The 20,925-nt window shown below is 34.7% G+C and overlaps 1 protein-coding gene across 1 annotated transcript in view; it reads left to right on the top strand.

The window, feature by feature from the left end:
* Positions 1–16,270, top strand: part of LOC128871979 (uncharacterized) — a 30,175-nt gene extending 13,905 nt beyond the window's left edge. Inside the window, exons 3-5 of the mRNA XM_054114201.1 lie at positions 13,105–13,259; positions 13,375–13,575; positions 14,670–16,270. Of these exons, the coding sequence (XP_053970176.1) occupies positions 13,105–13,259; positions 13,375–13,575; positions 14,670–14,757 (444 nt within the window). The 3' untranslated portion in view covers positions 14,758–16,270. The remainder of the gene's footprint in view (positions 1–13,104; positions 13,260–13,374; positions 13,576–14,669) is intronic.
* The last annotated feature ends 4,655 nt before the right edge of the window (positions 16,271–20,925 follow it).

Below are 20,925 nucleotides of genomic sequence, written 5' to 3'. Positions count from 1 at the left end.
GGTAGATATTTTTCAATCGGATTAATTATATATTTAAATATAGCAAAGCTCTTATTTTTGTTGAAAACCGATTTTAACTTGTTCGTCACAAGAGAAAAATTTACAACGTAACATTGCATTATACAATTTTTTTCTTCTAACAATTCATATTTGTGCCGATAAAGGTAATGGTGTTCCTTCTAGTTTCAGAATTTATTCTGGCGAAAAATTTATGTAGTTTCTATAGTATTTACAATCGTTGCTAAAGTATATATTATATAATACAATAAATTTTTAACTACGAAATTCATTGTTGCAAAACAAATCCTGTGCTACTTTAACCACCTGTGAATCATCACATTTAAGAGAGTGAATGATTTGACAGATCAAAGTTTAGGGCATAATAGCTGACGGCATCAATACCCTGATATAACTGTGCGCGGTGGCAGTGGTAGATCTGGAGCTGACTCTTTAAATATTTTTTTTGCGTGCCGAGAATTTTTGAAATATTTTCTTCACTTTTGAAATAAAACAGTCAACCAAAGGATGTTGATCTCCTATTTCCTTACAAATTCGATGCAGTAAATAAAATATAGCAATGCAATTTGCTTGCGTTATTTTAGCAAAAAAAATTTCAATAGCCCTGGCTACTTTTTTCATATATGGTGCCGCGTCTGTGACCTGTAATAAAATCTTCCAAAATACTCATTATTACTTAATATTAGTAGTTATTTCTAAAATATCAAAAAATATATTTATTGCTAAATAAGCTCTAACAAATATGCTTAAGACGGCTCAACCTTTTCCAATTAAATTTCTATTTTATGCATTTTGTGAAAGAATTGAGGAAAAGAAACGTGCCCGAGCATTAGACTGGATCGTCATATAAAAACAAAAAACAGTTGGAAAGTCTAAAGTGTTATAACTTGTTTGCTTATGAATTTAGCAAAAAAGTTGAACAGCAAATTTGTAACGAACTTACTTGAAAGTACTTGAGATTGATGAACCGAAACGGGTATCTTAAGGGTAGAACTGTGCGTACCTTACCCAGCTATGTGAAAACGACTTCGGAGCTCAAAAGGACATAAAAACGAAAAATAAAAATAATAATGACATATTGCTTTTTAAAATTGAATAACAAATAACCGAGTTATAATAAAAAATAATATTTCGGCGGTTTTTAGAAGGTTAAAAAACAATGTTTTTTAAGGTGCTGAAATCCCGTCAACATAAGCTTTAAATACAGAGGTGGACTTTTGCAACTTTTTTCGACCCATATTTTTATTTGCTTTAATCATAATAAACGTCAGGAATTTTCAGCAAAGTCAGAATTGCACTCGAGGGTTTGCTGTTGCCTGTCAGGGGCGACTGATTTATTTCTATCATTGGATATTTCTTGTTCGATGTCGATATCGAATCCGGCTACTTTGGTTACCAGGTTTCTGGAGTTTCGACACCAAGTGTCTGCTTTGGAACTTAACTTAATGAACTAACTACTGTACTGTACTACAACCAAGAGTTGTCAAAATATTCCGCAATAATTCCGTAGGAAACACCATTAAAAGTTTGATCTGACCAATAGCTTAATTCAATCCAACCCTGGATAAAGTGAAAGGAGCTGCAGCTAATTTTGGATAGTAAGGCGAGGCATTGTTGATACCCAAGAGCGTGAGTGTGAAGACGATGAATGTGTAAATTTAAAAGGCTTGCCAGACTTCCGCTTCAAATTCGTGCAAGTAAACGCATTAATATATGCATTCAAACATAGTCACCCACGTTGGGATGAATATTTGTAAATATAATTTTACGTTAATACAAACCGCAAACAGCGATTAAGCCGAAAAAGAGAAGATGTTGACGCAGATTAACTTAAGCAAATGTTACTATATCACAAATACAACTGCAGTGAAGTATTTAGGCCTGAGGAAATGTGAATCACTTCGAAGTCATACATATGCACATACTCATATGTACCTGTATAAGTAAATAAAGCACACAGAGCCGCATTTAGCGACATTTTCATGACCTTCAGTGGTAAAGTAATATATTACAAACTCAATGTATCTACCAATCACATCGAATGCACTGAGTGCATTTAAACTGTTGTAAATTCCAATATTAACTGTTTTAAGAGGAAATTATTAAAATAGAACGTGGAATAGTATGAAATCGAAAACACTTAAAATAAGCGTGATTATATTGGAATTCACACAAATATACGCAGAACAAATTATGTGCTTGTATATTTATTTCGTGTTGCAATATTTGCAATTTGACTTGCTGAGGTAATTTTCTATCCAAACAAAATCATATGAATATATGTATGTATGCATGCATATACAGTCGCGATCACAGAAAATGCAGCAATATAATTAAACTCACAAAAGTAAATGTGTTTTAACAGACATCAGCCCCTTGTGTTAATTTGATAACAACATCGCTCCATTAATTTAATAACAACATCGCTCCAATGAATATTTTATTTTATATTTACATATGTATGTATTTTTGGTTTGTTTTATATAAACATACATACTTCTTTTAATTTTCCGTTTTTTATTGTTTGAATTTAATATTTTGATGTTCAAGCAAATGGATATTTCTTACCTTGGACTGGTGCGCATTAAGATAGGCTACTAAACTGGATGACTGAGAGGGGGTTATGCTGATACCAGAAGAAAGCTGTAGTTACCAAGCTGCACTCAAGTAACGCTATGGAGCTCAAAGGAACTAATTCTCTAACAAATCGGCAAACTACTTATCCGCGTGCCACTAGAAGTTAAAAACAGGCCCAAATTTAGTGAAGATTGTGGTCAATGCCCAGAGAAAGTTGTTCTTCAAATAGCCATTAGGTAGTAGGAAAATTTCCTGTTTTTTATTCACATATTTCATTCCTCTTATCTAGCATCTACATTTTCGCATGCACAAAAAAGAAAAAAGGAAAACGCAAACTTTAGGACACTTTTCCAGAATGAAAGGTACTCATATTAGAGTGCATAATCAATAGTAAACTTATTACTTTTTTTATATGACATAAACTATTTACAATGGTAATTTTTCGCACAAAAAATATTTCCATTAATGTCCACAAAACGACCCTAATTACTGCATACATTTATCATGTTTTGACGCCGCTTCACTAATTTTTTGCATGCGACCTTGAACCACTGTCATATAAATGGATGACCTCCCGCCAGAAGATAGTTTTTAGAAGTAACTTTTTCATAGCAAATATGCACTCTTAGATTTGCTGAGGGGTAATCGTTATTGGACGCGGCCGCCGTAGCCGAACGGGTTGGTGCGTGACTACCATTCGGAATTCACAGAGAGAACGTAGGTTCGAATCTCGGTGAAACACCAAAATCAAGAAAAACATTTTTCTAATAGCGGTCGCCCCTCGGCAGGCAATGGCAAACCTCCGAGTGTATTTCTGTTATGAAAAAGCTCCTCATAAAATATATCTGCCGTTCGGAGTCGGCTTAAAACTGTAGGTCACTCCATTTGTGGAACAACATCAAGACGCACACCACAAAAAGGAGGAGGAGCTTGGCCAAACACCCAAAAAGGGTGTACGCGCCAATTATATATATGTATATATAATAGTTATTGGAATGAAGTGTTTCTTTCTATTTCATGCCTTCGTAGGCGAGGGCTGTTGCCAGGTTTATCACACTCACGGTGCAGTACCAGCAAACCTTGATATTCATTGGCCTTGAAAACATTATTTTTCATCAGAAAATATATATCCACTCACATCTTCTAGAGTTACAAATAATTACAAATAATTTTGTTTAATTGAACCCATTAAATACGGGTTTTTCGCTAGTTTACGAAGAACTTTCTCATATAGCCGCGTCCGATGTCTAACTGGAGGAGCATTTATTTATGTTTTTTTCAAATGATTTACACAAGCCCTGCATTCAATTTCGTTATTTTTTTAAGCCGATTCTGTAAAGCTATCCTTTCTATGCCCATATCCTTGGTCGCTGTGTTCACTTCGAGGCACATAAAGTTTTTCTTTTAGAAAATTGTTATATATTTTCATTATTGTTTAAAATGTTGATTAGTTAGACCTTATTTTTGCTTCAAAATTTCATACGTGTTCTCACTTGCACTAGCCAATGCAATTTTTTTAATGATTTTATTCACTTTTGATTTTCTTTAACTGTTTATTCCTAATAATTCTCACTTCTCCTTCTATTTTGAATTACATAAGATGCACGCGATATCTACATACACACACATAGCGTAAATCACAAAAGCAATATAGCAAAATGTTGTGCCATATTAACTTGGAAAAAAAAATCTTAATAAGAAATCGAATTTAGATGAAACTTTTTCCGGTTATGTTTTTTTCTGAACATAACTGTATCTATATCTATGTACATATAATATATAAATAGAATAGATATTTCAAATGCACATTTAATGGGGCTATTAATAGGGGGATAACCATTTTATACATAAATACCAATGCAGACTCCAATTTTTTGTGCAATCAGGTAATCCCAAATGCCATTCAAGGTTAACATTCTCATCCTAGTCAACATTGTTCATAAACTACTTAAAAGAAATTATTAAGAACTACTCTCGAATCTCTGTCATATGAATGTCAATATCAAATTAATCTTATCATTCGGAGAGCCAAACCTTCGGCATTCGAGACTGATATCAAATGCTGATTTGGCAAATTGTTATAAAAGAATCGATTCCTGCTAGCGATACGTGCCTTATTCAAATGAGGTATTTCAAATTCCATACTTAAATTAATTTATTGTACTACTACTATTTCTCACTTATTCTAAATTTTATGTAAATACAAAATTGTTATGTCCCTATTGAAAACCCCTTTATGTATATTATATATACTTTAAAATGTAATTATTTGCAAGAAATCTAAACGTGACTTGCTCGCAATTGATACACCCCGCAAAAACTGTCCAAATATGCCAAACACGAGCACATACACAATTAATATTATACTTTTTAGTTTGGTGGGCAATTGAATAAAGTGGCAAACTCAATAAAATTTCCATATGAATTAGATAATTTCGGATAACGCTTACACGTACTATGACAGCCGTAAAGAGACATTTTCTCACATAACAACCACCGAAACAATTCATTGGAGATTCTGCGAAGCTTAATTTAATTAACGTGTGACTCATTCAAAGGTATCGCGTAGAATTCATTTCGTCATCAATTGAATTTCCCCGTAAAACAAAAAAACAAATATATGTATATATGTATGTACTCATCTCGTTCGTGTATGAATGAGTATTTATACGCGGGAATCACTTTGGAATTTGTACTTTTTGTGGTTGGCTAAGAATGTGGCTCGGCAAGTTTTCGTCGGCAAATACTAACAGTTGTAGTAAAAAGTGTTTAAGATTTCATTGATAGCCAGATGTTGGGTGAGAATTCTTGTTGGAATCTGGGCGCAAGCCGAAGTAAATATATAATATGTATGTTAGTTATAGGCGAATATTCTGTCTCACGTCAAGAAATATGTGAGTCGCACCTGTCTTTCAGTATCTGCTAGTCTCCTGCACGATTAAGTTAAGCACCATATGCACGTACGGTACGCACGACGCGAAGTATGTACTACTGTTATATTTATTTACCTGTTTCTGCTAATAATAATAAGCTAATAAATATTGTTTATTTAACAATTTTACGACAACGTTGGCGAATTTGTATTATTGTTTTATCACACCAAAATTCATTGTAAAGAATTAAAGTAATCTTGTATTACCCCTTCGTAGTTACTCCCACAGATCACAGTATTGGCGGATTCAGAATTTGAATTCCGGATTTTCACATCATTAATGAGGAACAGCCCTGCCATTAGTTTATACTAAATATACAATTTCTAGCTGCCAGATAATCAAAAATGCTGCATCCTAGAATTTTGTTTTCCCATAAAGAAATGTGGTCATACATATGTTTTGAGGCCATAGAGGTAACGCGTAACATTTTAAACACAACATAAATTTTGTGAGATGAAATTGAGTCAAGTTTACTACATATACACAAGCTCAGAGTACATGCACGATTTTATATTTATTAAAGGATTTTTTTTCACTATTTAGTTTTAACAAATTAGTAAAAACAAATTTTTTTTAGAAACTTGTTTTCTTATTATTTCTCACATCACTTCGAAAATTGTCATATTTTTGCTAAAGTTTTGCTATTTTTTTGTTAACTTTGTAAATAATATAGCAAACAAATTTAATCACTTTTAATTTGATATTGTTTTGATCGGTTAACGCATTCCCAGATATTATAAATTTTTATGATCTACCTTATTTTCTTCAATCATATCCGTTATTTGGCTAAATCTTGGCAACTATGTGGCATGTGGATTTCCAGACTCAGTGGCCGATTTTACCTAGAAATTGGATGGCCTGGTTCTTGGATTTTTTTGGCTGCAAACTAGTGTTAGCAATTGGAGAGCTTATTTTGTTCCAGTGTATTGAGAACCCTGGTTTTATTCCTTTATTAAAAGCAAGTAATTAATCGTTTTTGCACAAATTTCGAACACTTACATATGTACTCGTATGCGTATTTTAGAAAATCATTGAACTTTGTGCGCAAAATAACATATTTTTAGCCATAAAAACCTTGATACAATATGTTTCAAAAAAACTTGGCTGCCATATTACCACATATCCGCATCCAGAGTAATCAGAAGTCTAAAAATAATAATACGAGTATACTAGATTTAAAAAGCAAGTCACTGATTTTTTCCGAATTTTGTCGCTGTATTGAATTTGATTTTGACTTTTAAAGGTTCGCTATTTAGCCAGCTGAACTTCTGTACACACGTAAATTTTAATTTGTATTCCGATTTCGTCAAACCAGCAATTTTCACCTTTGTCCCACTCTGATCATTGAGTACTTATGAAGCTTGGTCGAATAGATGTGGTTAAGCCTTGTTGTATCTACTATATATGAAAGCTGTTTTGTGAGATTACTTCTTCATGTAGATACATACATACATGCACGCAAATATAAATTTTATTTTGAGCGTTCTTATTTTTATTTATATCAAATCTTCATATATTCCGTATTTAATGGAGTATTTTTGCTTTCACGTATTCGCGTTAATGCATTTATAAAAATTCATATCTATACATATATTTCGTAAATAAAGTCATTTATGCACAAGTAAATACTATGCGGCCACATTCATTAATTTGCCCTTCCTTTGCTTTCGACAGAAGTTAATAAATTCAATTAAAGTCGAAGTGTGACCAAACTATTTTTAAACCTTTTTTGTTTAAGTTTATTTTCATCTCGCACATTAATTGCCTTTTGTAGCTGATGATCACTTATCATTACGATAAAATCGTTTTAAATAAATGTGTGGGCGTGTCTTGTAATGCTTCCTTAGTTATGTGGTGTCGTTCATTATACAAATTGTGTTATGTAAGCTCCAAAACTAATTCATGAATAAACTTTAATAATTTATTTACAAAGTGGTGCAATAAATATCGATGTTCAGGATATTTGCAGAAGTAGCAGTATGGACATTATACGTTCGTAAAAATAACAGATTACATCTTTTCATTTTGGGTGTCTTAAATTAAAATGTGACTTTAAGTGAAGTGGATTCGTGGAAATATTATAAATTTACCATTTTTGGTTTTGAGTTTTACAAATCGAGATAATTTAGTGACATTTTTCTTAAACTAAATATATATATGGATGTGTGAAAGATTGGATTGCTCTGTTATTAAAGTTTATAAGGCTGATATATATGGGCAATATACTTATATGGGTTCGAGAGAAAGATTCTGCGTAAGATTTTTGGACCTTTGCACGTTGGCAACGGCAAATATCGCAGACGATGGAATGATGAGCTGTATGAGCTTTACGACGACATAGACATAGCGCAACGAATAAAGATCCAGCGGCTACGTTGGCTGGGTCATGTCGTCCGAATGGATACAAACGCTCCGACTTTGAAAGTATTCGATGCGGTACCAGCTGGTGGTAGCAGAGGAAGAGGAAGGCCTCCTCTGCGTTGGAAAGATCAGGTGGAGAAGGACTTGGCTTCACTTGGTGTGCCCAACTGGCGCCGGTTAGCACGAGAAAGAAATGACTGGCGCGCTTTGTCAAACTCGGCCAAAATCGCGTAAGCGGTTATAGCGCCAATTAAGAAGAAGAAGATAAAGGTTGTCAAAAAAGTCTTGCGGTATTTCCGGAAGCTTGTCTTTACAAGCGCGTAGTTCTAGTTGTATTCATCGCATCGGTTCACGCTAGAGCTCTTTGGAAAGCTCTTTTCACGTGCTAACACGTGTTTGATTAATTGTTGTTTGCTTTTAGTTGTTCGTGAGTTATAGCGTCGCAAACATGGAGCAAAATAAAGAGAAAATACGGTATATTTTACAGTACTACTACGATAAAGGCAAAAATGCATCTCATGCTGCCAATAAAATTTGTGCAGTTTATGGACCCGATACAGTTTCCATTTCCATCGCACAACGATGGTTTCAACGTTTTTGTTCCGGTGCAGAGGTGATCGAAGATGCGCCACGGTCCGGAAGGCCTGTCGTCGAAAATTGCGATAAAATCGCTGAATTGATCGAAAGAAACCGGCGTAGTAGCAGCCGTAGCATCGGCCAAGAGCTGGGCATGAGTCATCAAACCGTTATACACCATTTGAAGAAGCTTGGATTCAAAAAGAAGCTCGATGTATGGGTGCCACACGACTTGACGCAAAAAAACATTTTTGCCCGTATGGATGCATGCGAATCGCTTCTGAATCGCAACGAAATCGACCCGTTTTTGAAGCGGATGGTGACTGGCGATGAAAAGTGGGTCACTTACGACAACGTGAAGCGCAAACGGTCGTGGTCGAAAAGCGGTGAAGCTGCCAAGACGGTGGCCAAGCCTGGATTAACGGCCAGGAAGGTTCTTCTGTGTGTTTGGTGGGATTGGCAGGGAATCATCCACTATGAGCTGCCCCCCTATGGCCAAACGCTCAATTCGGACCTGTACTGCCAACAACTGGACCGCTTGAATGCAGCACTCATGCAGAAGAGGCCATCTTTGATCAACAGAGGCCGAATTGTCTTCCATCAGGACAACGCCAGGCCACACACATCTTTGGTGACGCGCCAGAAGCTCCGGGAGCTCGGATGGGAGGTTCTTTTGCATCCACCGTATAGTCCGGATCTTGCACCAAGTGATTACCACCTATTTCTGTCCATGGCGAACGAGCTTGGTAGTCGCAAGTTGTCCTCAAGAGAGTCCTGTGAAAATTGGCTCTCCGAGTTTTTTGACAATAAGGAAGCGAGCTTCTATAAGAGGGGCATTATGAAGTTGGCAGCTCATTGGGAACTCGTCATCGAACAAAACGGCGCATATTTGACTTAAATCGCATTATTATAACCAATTTTATGAACAATTCAAAATTCAATAAAAATACCGTAAGACTTTTTTGACAACCTATATATGGGCATTTTTGATATTTTTTTATGGTTTTAATTTTGTAGAAAAGCCTTAATTTTCCAATGCTTGTACGAAGGTGTAATTTGAATGTGTCTTATTCAGGATGGCGCAAAGTTAAGTTAAGCTTGTTTTCGAATAACTTTTTTACTAAAAAAACATATTTTGATTGATACTGGCTCAAAAGTGTCAAATATGATTGATGTACGACGCCTTTTGCAAAAATCAACCTTCCAATATGATAATTAATTTTGCGCCACCTTGTATAAAGTATGATCCTCTTTAATTTTTGTTTTGTGGGAGACGGGATATGATTTCAAAAAAACGTGTCCCTTTTGAATTCGAGAGGGTGTATAATTTAAATTTATTTGCCATTAAATACACAATTAAGACATCGCCACTATGAAATTTGAAATCACGTAGGTTAAATTAACTGATATAGGTATACAATACAAATTTATATAACTAAGTAGGGTCGACGCCGTAGCTGAATGAACCGGGTTCGAATCTCCCGGCACGAAACATCACATTTGTTTTAAATAGCGGTCACCCTTCGGCGAGCAATGACAAACCTTTGAGTGTGTTTCTACCATGAAAAAGCTTCTCAAGGCTCCGTTCGGCATCGGTTTAAAACTGATGTAGATTGCTCCATTTGAGGAACAACATCAAGACGCGCACCACAAATAAGAGGAGAAGCTCGGCCAAATACCCAATAAAGCATGTACATATGAACATATAATAAAAACTTCAATTCCTGGCTTGAAACCAAGGTATACTTAAGTCACCGCAATTCGAAGTGTTGAAGCTGTCAATATAAAGTTTAAAAATTTATAAAATTTATAGTGAAAAGGTGCTAAGCCCACTTTTTCTAAAAACATCTATGCATTGTTTTTATCAAACGATCTTTCTTATTTGTAACCGTTTTTATTCAGTGATGAACAAAGTCCAAAATACTCACCGGAAATGTGATAAGTCCCAAAGAATACACAAACTCTCCGACAACGTTGTGAAAATCGATAACTTTGGATTTATTTTAACTTGGAATACACAAAATTTTGTTTTATAAACGTTGCGAAAAATATGTTTGACAAAAATTTATTTGAAAGATTTTTATTCTTTCCTGTAACATTTTAAAAACTAGACGTAGCAACTTTTCACTCTCGAGTTTTTATTCTTCTTCTTCTTCTTAATTGGCGCGATAACGGCTTACGGGTTTTTGGTGGAGCTTAACAAAGCGCATCAGTTGTTTCTTTGTCGTGCTAACCGGCGCCAGTTGGACACACCAAGTGAAGCCAAGTCCTTTTCCACCTGATCTTGCCAACGTAGGAGGTCTTTCTCTTCCTCTGCTACCGCCAGCTGGTACCGCATCGAATACTTTCAAAGCCGGAACGTTTGTATCCATTCGACATAATTTTTATTCGCTGCGCTATGCCTATGCCGTCGTAAAGCTCATACAACTCATCGTTCCACCGCCTGCGATACTCGCCAAGGCGTAAGCTTAAACTATAGCGATGAGAGAAATAATTCAAATGTATGTATATATGAACTCTGAAAAATTAAGTCATCATACATTTTTTTTCAAGCATTTGTTCAAATATTTATTCAATTGGAAGTTCTATTTGCTGAGTGTGACTTTATTATTTTTAAAAGAAGTTGTTGTTGTCAAAAATTATTTCCCCATTGAGTGCTTGAAAAGTTCTTTCCAAATAATAAAAAAAAAATCCGAAACTATGCGGAACCAATTAATTGTGTTTTCTACTTATTAACCGAACCGAAATTATCCACACACCAAAAAGGGAAAAAACATTTTATATATTTTTAATGTTCGTTCGACCATTTTTGAATATACAAATTTGCTCCAATTTTATTTTCTACGTTTTTGTTCTGACATTATTATAAATATTACTGTTACAAGAGTGTCATACCCAAAAAAACCAATAATTCAAAAAAAAAAAACACGGCTTCAAAGATTCCAATTAACTATGCCTCCTTAAGTAAAAGCATAAATAAATAAATATTTTTAACTAATTGAAAATGCCATGTATTTTTTATACAGAATACAAAGGGATTAGGTAATTTCTAAATACTTATCTAAATTTTTTTATTATGCTGCTCTTGCTGCAAATGAGCGACATGTAAAAATCAAGGAAGAAATATAATTAATGAAACAAATTCCAAAAATAAATCATTAAGAGATGAAATCAAATCGTTTGATACTCGTAGTATAGACCGGCTTTCAAATATTGTTAATGTACTTATTGAGCTTTTGGAATAACTGCACAGAAATGATTATACTCTCCAACGCGAGTGCATATTGACGAGGATTTTCTAGAAGATATTCTTCTCATAAATCTCTCACAATTTAAATTCATTTGTCCCCTTGCTGAACCGCCAAAGTCCCTCATGAAGCGCATATGTGTGTATATTTTATTCATTCTTTAATAATCTAAAAGGTAGTATTTCTTAAAGACTATGAAGAACTGATTAAAGCTAACAATTCAATTAAAAATAAAATTAATTATAATTTATTATTTCATTATAATGTAGACAATGTAAAATTTCTTAAAGTTGTCAAAGAAACAATTTTAGAGAATACTTAGAAAATATTTACACAAAATTTTGTAGAAAAAAAATCTAGGTCAATATAATTTGAAAGCATATAAAATTCTCTCAAAGTTCTAGAAATCGTAGCATTAGGCGTATAATTAGTTATAATCATCCCTAATCATAAAATATCATGATTTTGTAAGCTTCGCTGAGCAATACTGAAATTAATTTTCTCGAGTAGCAATGACTTATAAAATTGAAAAAGAAAGTGAGGGATAGAATAGTAATAGTAATATGCAAACACCGGCTTTTATAGGAAAGAGTTGGCTCAGTGAAATGCAAAAAACGTAAAAACGGACAAAGACTTTCTGGGCATGTTCAGGCCTACTAATATGACAAACATAATATGGTCTCCAACTAAAGACAACAACTTCGAACGCGGTATACAAGTATAACAGCTATATAGTGCATGGATCAACAAAGTTTGAACTAAAACGTCGAATAAAAGCAAGTACGGAATATGAATTTGAATTTGTGTAATTTAGAAGTCTTTGAAAAGATAATTTATAATCAAACACCAAAACATCACCAATAATTTCACTTGGATTGTATAATCTAGAACCACCAGTACGGTAGGAAGTATGTATAAGAGAACAAGATTTATAATATGATTTTGGATATGATTTTAAAATGACTAACTGTAAGAAACAGACATGGTTTAAAATAGTATAGGCAGGAGATTTACCTCGGTTTGGAAAACATCCCTTGCTTGCTCCAGATTTCCTTCTGAGCAAAGGATATTTTGTTTTTGCCCAAGATGATAAATTAAAAGCCCAAATTTTTAATTAAGTGACCACAGTTTTTTTTTTTTTTTTAAGTATAGACGAATGACTTCATAACTTAGCTGCAATAGTCTGGCTTGAAAAAATAAGCCCAAATTTATTTATTTTCAGTAAGGAACTAAATTTTCACCACACAACATCGGAATATTTTTTCTAGAAGCTACCATGTCTCTAAAATCCAATCCATGGATTATCTTAATCTGTTTAAATATGTGTATTTTTTAGTTTTTTAGAGTTATATAATACAATTTTTCACAAATTTTTTTCTTCATAATTTCAGCAAAAAACCGAATCTTCCAGTTTCATACACTATGATGAAGACTCTCTCCGTTTAGTGGCCGATCTAAACGAAGACCGAAAACTTAAATATGATGTCGAGGTGCTGGAAGTGCGAAATGTCAATAAGGAGACCGATGAACTTGAAGAACGATTTAGGTAAAATTAATAAAAGATTAAGCGCATATTTCTCTTATTTAACTTCATCTACATTTGCACACACAAATATGTATGTATGTATATTATATTGTAATATAATTAAACCCAATTATAGGGGTCCGGCCATCAAAATGGACACTGATAATTTCGTGGCGGAAAATATCGAAATGAATGGCGGCAGTGTTGGCGAGGGTGTCGTTGATGATGACGATGACGATAAATCCAGCCACATAATTCTTACAATGGTGCTCGTCTTCGTGGCGCTATTTTCGATTTCTTTGTATGTGGCGCTGGTCATCTGGCGTTCAAACCTCGAGTAAGTAGTTGAGCTTTAGCTAAATATAATAAACTGGCACACAGGAATAATAAAAAAACGCGCATACCATAATATAAAAATAGAGAGTGCATCAGACACAATTTTTATTTAAAAAAATGAAATTGATTAGAACAAACAAGCATTTCCATCATTTATGAGAAGCTGCGTGGCATGGCACGCCATGTTGCAGGAGGCGAAGGTCTTTCAAATACATACCTAATCAAATACATTCCACAAAAAGTGACAGTTGATAGCAGGAATAACAGTAAAACAGCTGATTGATTTATTTTTCTCCGATTTGGTAGTTTGGAAGACAAAGTGATTTATTTTTGTTGTTATTATTTTGTTTGCTTACACTTTAATTGAAATTTTTGTAAATTCAAATTGCCAAATCGTAAAAATAAAATACATTTAAATTTTGTTTTTGTATTCCTGCTACCACTTCATTATGAGAATTTACCTTGGGTACCGATTTGAAAACACACTTCGTCCAATGAACTGATCTTGCGGCTCATCTTACTGCGCTTAAGTGCAAATTGAGAAAAAAACAGCGAACTAGGAGGACACGAATAATATGATAAATATTTGCAAAACACTCCTTAAGCTGGTGTGTAAAGTTCAGAGCTGTTAGTTATCTTCGATATTCCTGAGCTGAGTTGCAAATTTTAAGTCGCGTCAGCCACATCGTCGCTAGTAAACGTTGTACGATGACGGAAACCGTCGTTATTGTAGGCAATGAATCGAGTCACATCTGATATCTGCACTCGCAAATGTTTCAATTCGGGAAACCTTTTATTTTTTCCCAAAAACGTAATTCATAAAAGTTGCCCAAGTTAAAAGTGTTTTATTTTGTTAAGCTCGTATCAGATATCGAGAGCGGCTAGTGTCAAAGTAATCTTAGATTAAAGAAAAAGCGTTTCCTCAAATTTTGCCAACCCTGTATACATATATGCATATGTACATATAAATATGCAATTAAATCCCTTTTTAATTGCACTTGTGTTACCCACCTTACTTAAAATCATCTATAAATTTTGCTTTTAATTTTTCCACTCACTTTTGTTCTTTTTCCTTTTAATTTTATTATCCAACAGAAGACGCTATGGGATGCGTGAATTGCTGGTCACAAGTGATGATGAAGTTTATCTGCCCAGCAGTGACACTACGGATCGACGTTGCTGATTTTAAGAAATGAAAGAATGCTGGAGACTTAATTTTGATACCGACAAACTGTTTAAAAAAAAAACGATTGACATTGTGAGTCAACAGTTAATTCAATTCAATTCATTAATGCAATTTCGCAACGTTTTTCCCAACGTCATAAATATTAAAACTTTAATTGTTTGAGATGCTTGAACATAAATACATTTACTCACATATTATATTTGTATATAAATTATAGAGCGAATGCGAATACCTCAAGTCGCGTATCGAAATCAATTAAGTTTAAGAATTACTAAAACAAAAACTTGTCTTCCAAAGTAGGCGATTCAAGTTAGTGTGATGATCATAGCAAGCTAAAACTTGTGTAAAAGCGTGACTAAAGAAAAAGCGAATGGTAGGAAGTTTGCCATATAGTGCATTGCAAAATATTGCCGCGTAAATAAAATAGATAAATAGATTTTAATTTTTGATACGGGAGCTGCTACAAGCCGTAATATTTGCAAACCTAAGCCTGCTGGGAAAGGAAAATTGAAAGAGCAAAGTAACTACTAACTTTTAGAGGAGCTGAAAAATTATTAGCTTTGGAAATTTTCAATCAGAAAAGTGTAGTTTCGTAAATACTATCTTCTTTAGCCGAAGAAAATTAAATCCCAAACCCTACAAATTAATTCCGCTATAGATAACGGCGAAACGTGAAACACCTGGTACAGTGTATGGTTGCTGCCAAGTGGTATGAAGCATTTTAAACACAATAAGCATTCGATTACTCTCCAATTTTAAGTATTGCAGGAAAATGTCAGCTATCACAAAGTATTTTATAAATTGAAAAGTACTTTATGCGCATGGTGTGACAGTTTTTTTCAGTTTAACAGACTTTCTGAAATCCCTTTCCTTGCCACGTGTGACGAGCAATGCTAAGTGTCAAATAGAAGAGCGAACATTTTTTGTTTTTATATAGTGCAATAGCTGTTAAATACTTGCATGCATACATATAAGCTCTTTGTGGTAGTTTGTATTTAAATATTGTTTCACACTGTAAGTGCATTCGCAGCTCAAAATATATAAACGAAAATATTGTTTTTATAAAACTGAGTTTAGTTGTAGTACGTATTTGAAAATAATTGTTAAGCTGTGATATTGATTTAGATCTGACAAACTAGCCCACATTTTTTCATGTCACAAATTGTTTACAAATAATATATGTACATATGTACATAAGTAAGTATGTATATTGAAAAACAAATAGTATGAATTTGTAATAATGTTTCATAGAAATTAAGAAATTGCGAAACAACAACATGTTGCACAATAGGCAATTCATGCATATTCAATCATATTAAACCAGTTATAAGTAAATATAATTGCAGTTGTCGTTTTTCTAAGGAAATTGCAACATTGTAACGTCGTTTCTGGATTTTTACAGAAATTAGTGAACAAAATAAATAAATAAAATATATTTTTTATTAATAATAAGTTTGATAGCTAAGTAATAGTAATAAAATTTATTTTAAATTTATCAGCATTTTATACACAGAAACCATTAATAAATATAAACATTCCAAATAAAAAATATAAATTTTCCTAAACTCGTTTTTATTTTAACAAATTCAAAAGTAAGTTATGGTTACCTGTTAGTTAGCATAATTACTGGAGTATTTTCTGAACATACAGGGTCAGGCACTCTAAGTGTAACGAACTTCAGACCGCTCGCGGAGCTGATGTACGGGCATCAGCTGTCTGTTAGTTGGCTAAATGACAGCCCAGAGTATTGTTTATAAGCGCGCGGAAGAATTTTGCCGAAAGTAAACGCGAAAAAAGAAAAATCGTAATGGATTGCAAACGTAATAGTGTGATTGCATTAAATTTGGCTGGAAAATCACAACTAGCGACTGTTCGTGAGCTCGAGCACCTTAAAGTAAATAAAGTTTTTGTTTATCGCACCATTACTCGTTACAATGATACTGGTAGCATCGTGAAATGTCATGGAGGTGGTCATCAAAAGACTGCAACGATACGTGAAATGGTTCAAAAAGTAAGGAAGCCACTTGAGCGAAATCCCCCACGAAGTGCCAATCAAATGACGAAAGAACTGAAAACATCTGACCGTAGCATCCGCCGCATACTGAAAAATGATCTCCAAGTCAAGCCTTGCAAGATTCAAAAGGCGCATGATATCACACCAAAGATGCAACAAGTTAGACTTTCGCACTCTCAAGGAGCTGCTTTGCTTGGACGAAAGCGGTGAATTTCCGAACATTGTATTTTATGGCGAGAAAAATTTTCAAATTGAACAATTCGTAAACTCCCAAAACGATAGGGTTTATTTGACCGACCATTCATATGAGAATTTGAGTCATCGATTGACCACCAGGAGGCATCACCCGCCACAGGTAATGGTTTGGGTTGCTGTAACCGCAAATGTGCGCCCTCTAGTCGTTTTCATCGAGCCTGGCGTCAAGTTGTACCAATAACGGCTAAAAAAACGTTCTGATCTTCATAACGTCCACACAATGGCTCTCAAATTCACCAAACGCGAATCCGATGGATTATTCTCTTTAGGCCATTTTGGAGATCAATGTCCGAACTAAAAGATTCATCAGAGTCGAAGCGCTGAAAAAAGACATTGTTCGCGAGTGGGCCAAAATACCTGCAAGTCACATTCGGGCAGCTTGCGATTCGTTTCTAGACCGTCTCAAGGCCATAGTCAAGGCTAAGGCCAAAGGTGGTCATATCGAGCAAAAGTAAATTGATTCTTAATTTTGTATTATTTTCACACATTTTTTACTTTCAATTGAATAAAAGTAATTTTCCAAACAAAATTTATCTCCTTTTAATTTGCTTACACCTGTATACAAGGCTTTTGAATCGACAGTCTTTTTAATGCAGGCTTTTGCTGTCGGGACTTAATCCGTCAATTTATTACAAAGGCTTTTATAGAGCATTTTTGTATGGATTTTTCCAACAATGAGGTTTGTTTTTGGACTCAGAAAAAAATTTGTTATAGGAAGTTTTTTGATTTATCAAGATTCCCTATATCAAGGGTTCACTGTACCCATAGTCAAATGCAGCGAATAAGAGAATACCAAAGGTCGGGCGGTTCATGAACAGCTAATCAACCCTGAATGAATTTGGCAATTCCAGCCCGCTCACAATGAATAAACTGATTTGATGTCGTTATTTAAGGATTTTGTTTTCGTTTTTCGAGTATACATATGTATTCTACAATTACTTACAAATTCCTATTTCGAGTTTCAATTGAACATTTCGCCTAATAATTTCTTATTTCTAGGTTTTTGTACAATTTATTCAAATGAGGTGCGCAGTATTGATTATGGCAATGACAGTAAAATTAAAGTTTCCGAGTGCAGTTTATTTGCTTTGCTGTAGGGGTGCAGGGAATAACAGCATTTTGCATGAAAAACAAAGACTAGATACTTTTAAGATATTTATTATGAACATTGAATCTTTTTATTGCTCTCTATTGATAAACGTAAAGTCAAACACTCGACAATTGTTATATACTTCATACTAATGTTTTGATCTTTAATAAAATTATTACATTAACTTAACCCCAGTTTCTATTGCTGTTGCGATTTTACAGTTTGTTCTCACAGCAACTCTTAACTTACGAATACCCAAATCACAATCCAATTCTTCCTTCAGTCTGCACAATATTGTGTTCTATCATTATTGACCAAATATGAATGCCTTTACGTCGTGCTCAAACAAATTTATTGCAGAAGTCGTGACTTCGTTGATATTAATTTTAATGCTAGGGGATCAAAATGAACCAATTAGAATGATCCCCTCACACACGACGTGCAAAAAAAAGTTATTTCTCCTGTATGACGCCAGAGCTTGGGCCACTAGTTTTTAATACCAACTCGCTCAGTAATTATTGGTTGACTTGTTGCTTACACCCAAGTGATAAATAGTAAACATTAGAAAAATGTGCAATTTACTAAAGAAATTTGACACAAACAATATTTACTTATTTCTAGCATATTTTATTTGTTTGTTTTAGTTATTTAAAATTTCGGCCTGTTCGAGTACGTCGTTACTAGAGTGGTGAATGGAAGTAATCAGCAAACGGTTCAATATACTCAGCTATTAGATTGGTCTAGACGCAATTGAAAAAAAAGATGTGGTAGTATTGTATTTTCAAATAGTGGAGTGTAGTGGTTAAGGGTTTTCGCACCTTTGCTAAATAAAATTGTATTCGTTATTCATTAACTTCCATCGTGCATAAATATTTGATTCACCGAAAAAATGTTAACGAGTTAAAAGATCAATGAATTTGGTCTGATAACAGTTGTGTTCACGTGTTTGCGTATGAAAACAACAAAACATGATGCTATGTAACAATTGTTGCAAATTATCGCGAACATGAACAAGACTAATGTTGTAAAGAATAAAAAAAATAAGATTGTTCGTGCAAAGGTCCAGTAAGAATTATGCATTTTGATGTATTCTCGTACTTGCAAATTTTTATGCGATCACAAAGTTTCTATAACACCTGATTGCCACGGATACATATCAAATTTCGCGCGCAAGTTTCTTCTTCTTCTTCTTAATTGGCGCTATAACCGCTTACGCGATTTTGGCCGAGTTTAGCAAAGCGCGCCAGTCGTTTCTTTCTCGTGCTAACCGGCGCCAATTGGACACACCAAGTGAAGCCAAGTCCTTCTCCACCTGATCTTTCCAACGCAGAGGAGGCCGCCCTCTTCCTCTGCTACCACCAGCTGGTACTTTCAAAGCCGGAGCGTTTGTATCCATTCGGACGACATGACCCAGCCAACGTAGCCGCTGGGTCTTTATTCGTTGCGCTATGTCTATGTCGTCGTAAAGCTCATACAGCTCATCGTTCCATCGTCTACGATATTCGCCATTGCCAACGTGCAAAGGTCCAAAAATCTTACGCAGAATCTTTCTCTCGAACACTCCAAGCGTCGCTTCATCGGATGTTGTCATCGTCCAAGCTTCTGCGCCATACGTTGGGACGGGAATGATGAGAGTCTTGTAGAGTGTTAGTTTTGTTCGTCGAGAGAGGACTTTACTGCTCAGTTGCCTACTTAGTCCAAAGTAGCACTTGTTGGCAAGAGAGATTCTACATTGGATTTCAAGGCTGACATTGTTACCGGTGTTAATGCTGGTTCCTAAATAGACGAAGTCTTTTACAACCTCGAAATTATAACTGTCTACAGTGACGTGGGTGCCGATACGCGAGTGCGCCGACTGTTTGTTTGAAGACAGGAGGTACTTCGTTTTGTCCTCGTTCACCACCAGACCCATTCGCTTTGGAGAAGGCAGAACTAACAGCGCGGTTGTTAAGGCCGATGATGTCAATATCGTCGGCATACGCCAGCAATTGTACGCTTTTATAAAAAATTATGCCTGAGCGATTAAGTTCTGCGGCTCGTACGATGCTCTCCAACATCAGGTTAAAGAAGTCACACGACAGCGAGTCACCCTGTCTGAAACCTCGTTTGGTATCAAACGGCTCGGAGAGGTCCTTCCTTCCTTCCGCGCGCAAGTTTATCACAACTAAATTAACGACTCCACGGTTCTCCGATCATAAGCGCGCATTATTTATTGCAACTAATTAATTAATTGGAATAAAAACATATTCACTTACTTTTTTGGTGATTCGCTCATTCTTATATATGTACATACATATTTGTAAATTTCAAATATTTTCAATGCAAAAAAAAGGTTTCTTTCTTTGGTCGTGAATGTGTTAAAGAACATATAACCTGCCGTGTTCCGCTTAAAAAAACCTGCCACAAAATTCACCACCCAAAAACCAATTAGAATCTATACTGATACTCATTAGTTTCAGATCGTTTCTTGTGTTAGAAGATATTTGCGGAAAAACTTATTCCTACTTACTCCACATTTATACATATGTCACATGGATATAATCCAAATTTCCAAAATTATCAGATATTCGCTGTTTTTAATGAGTGCCTCGGAAAGGGACTTAAACGTCTATTGAATTTAATGTGTATGAGAATGGGTGTAAAGAATAGTTTATTTTGTTTTTTTATTAGAATATGATACTTATTAGATATAATACGAAAGCACCGAAAACAAAATGCAGTAAGCAGAATGAACTTAATTCTCAAATCGTAATTAAAAAGCGAGATTATGCATACACAATTTCTCTGGCAAAATCTGAGATTATGA

Source organism: Anastrepha ludens, chromosome 2 (genome assembly GCF_028408465.1).
Source record: "Anastrepha ludens isolate Willacy chromosome 2, idAnaLude1.1, whole genome shotgun sequence".
NCBI lineage: Eukaryota > Metazoa > Arthropoda > Insecta > Diptera > Tephritidae > Anastrepha > Anastrepha ludens.
The sequence above is the reverse complement of the archived record's forward strand: the minus strand, read 5'-3'. Positions and strand labels throughout refer to the sequence as shown.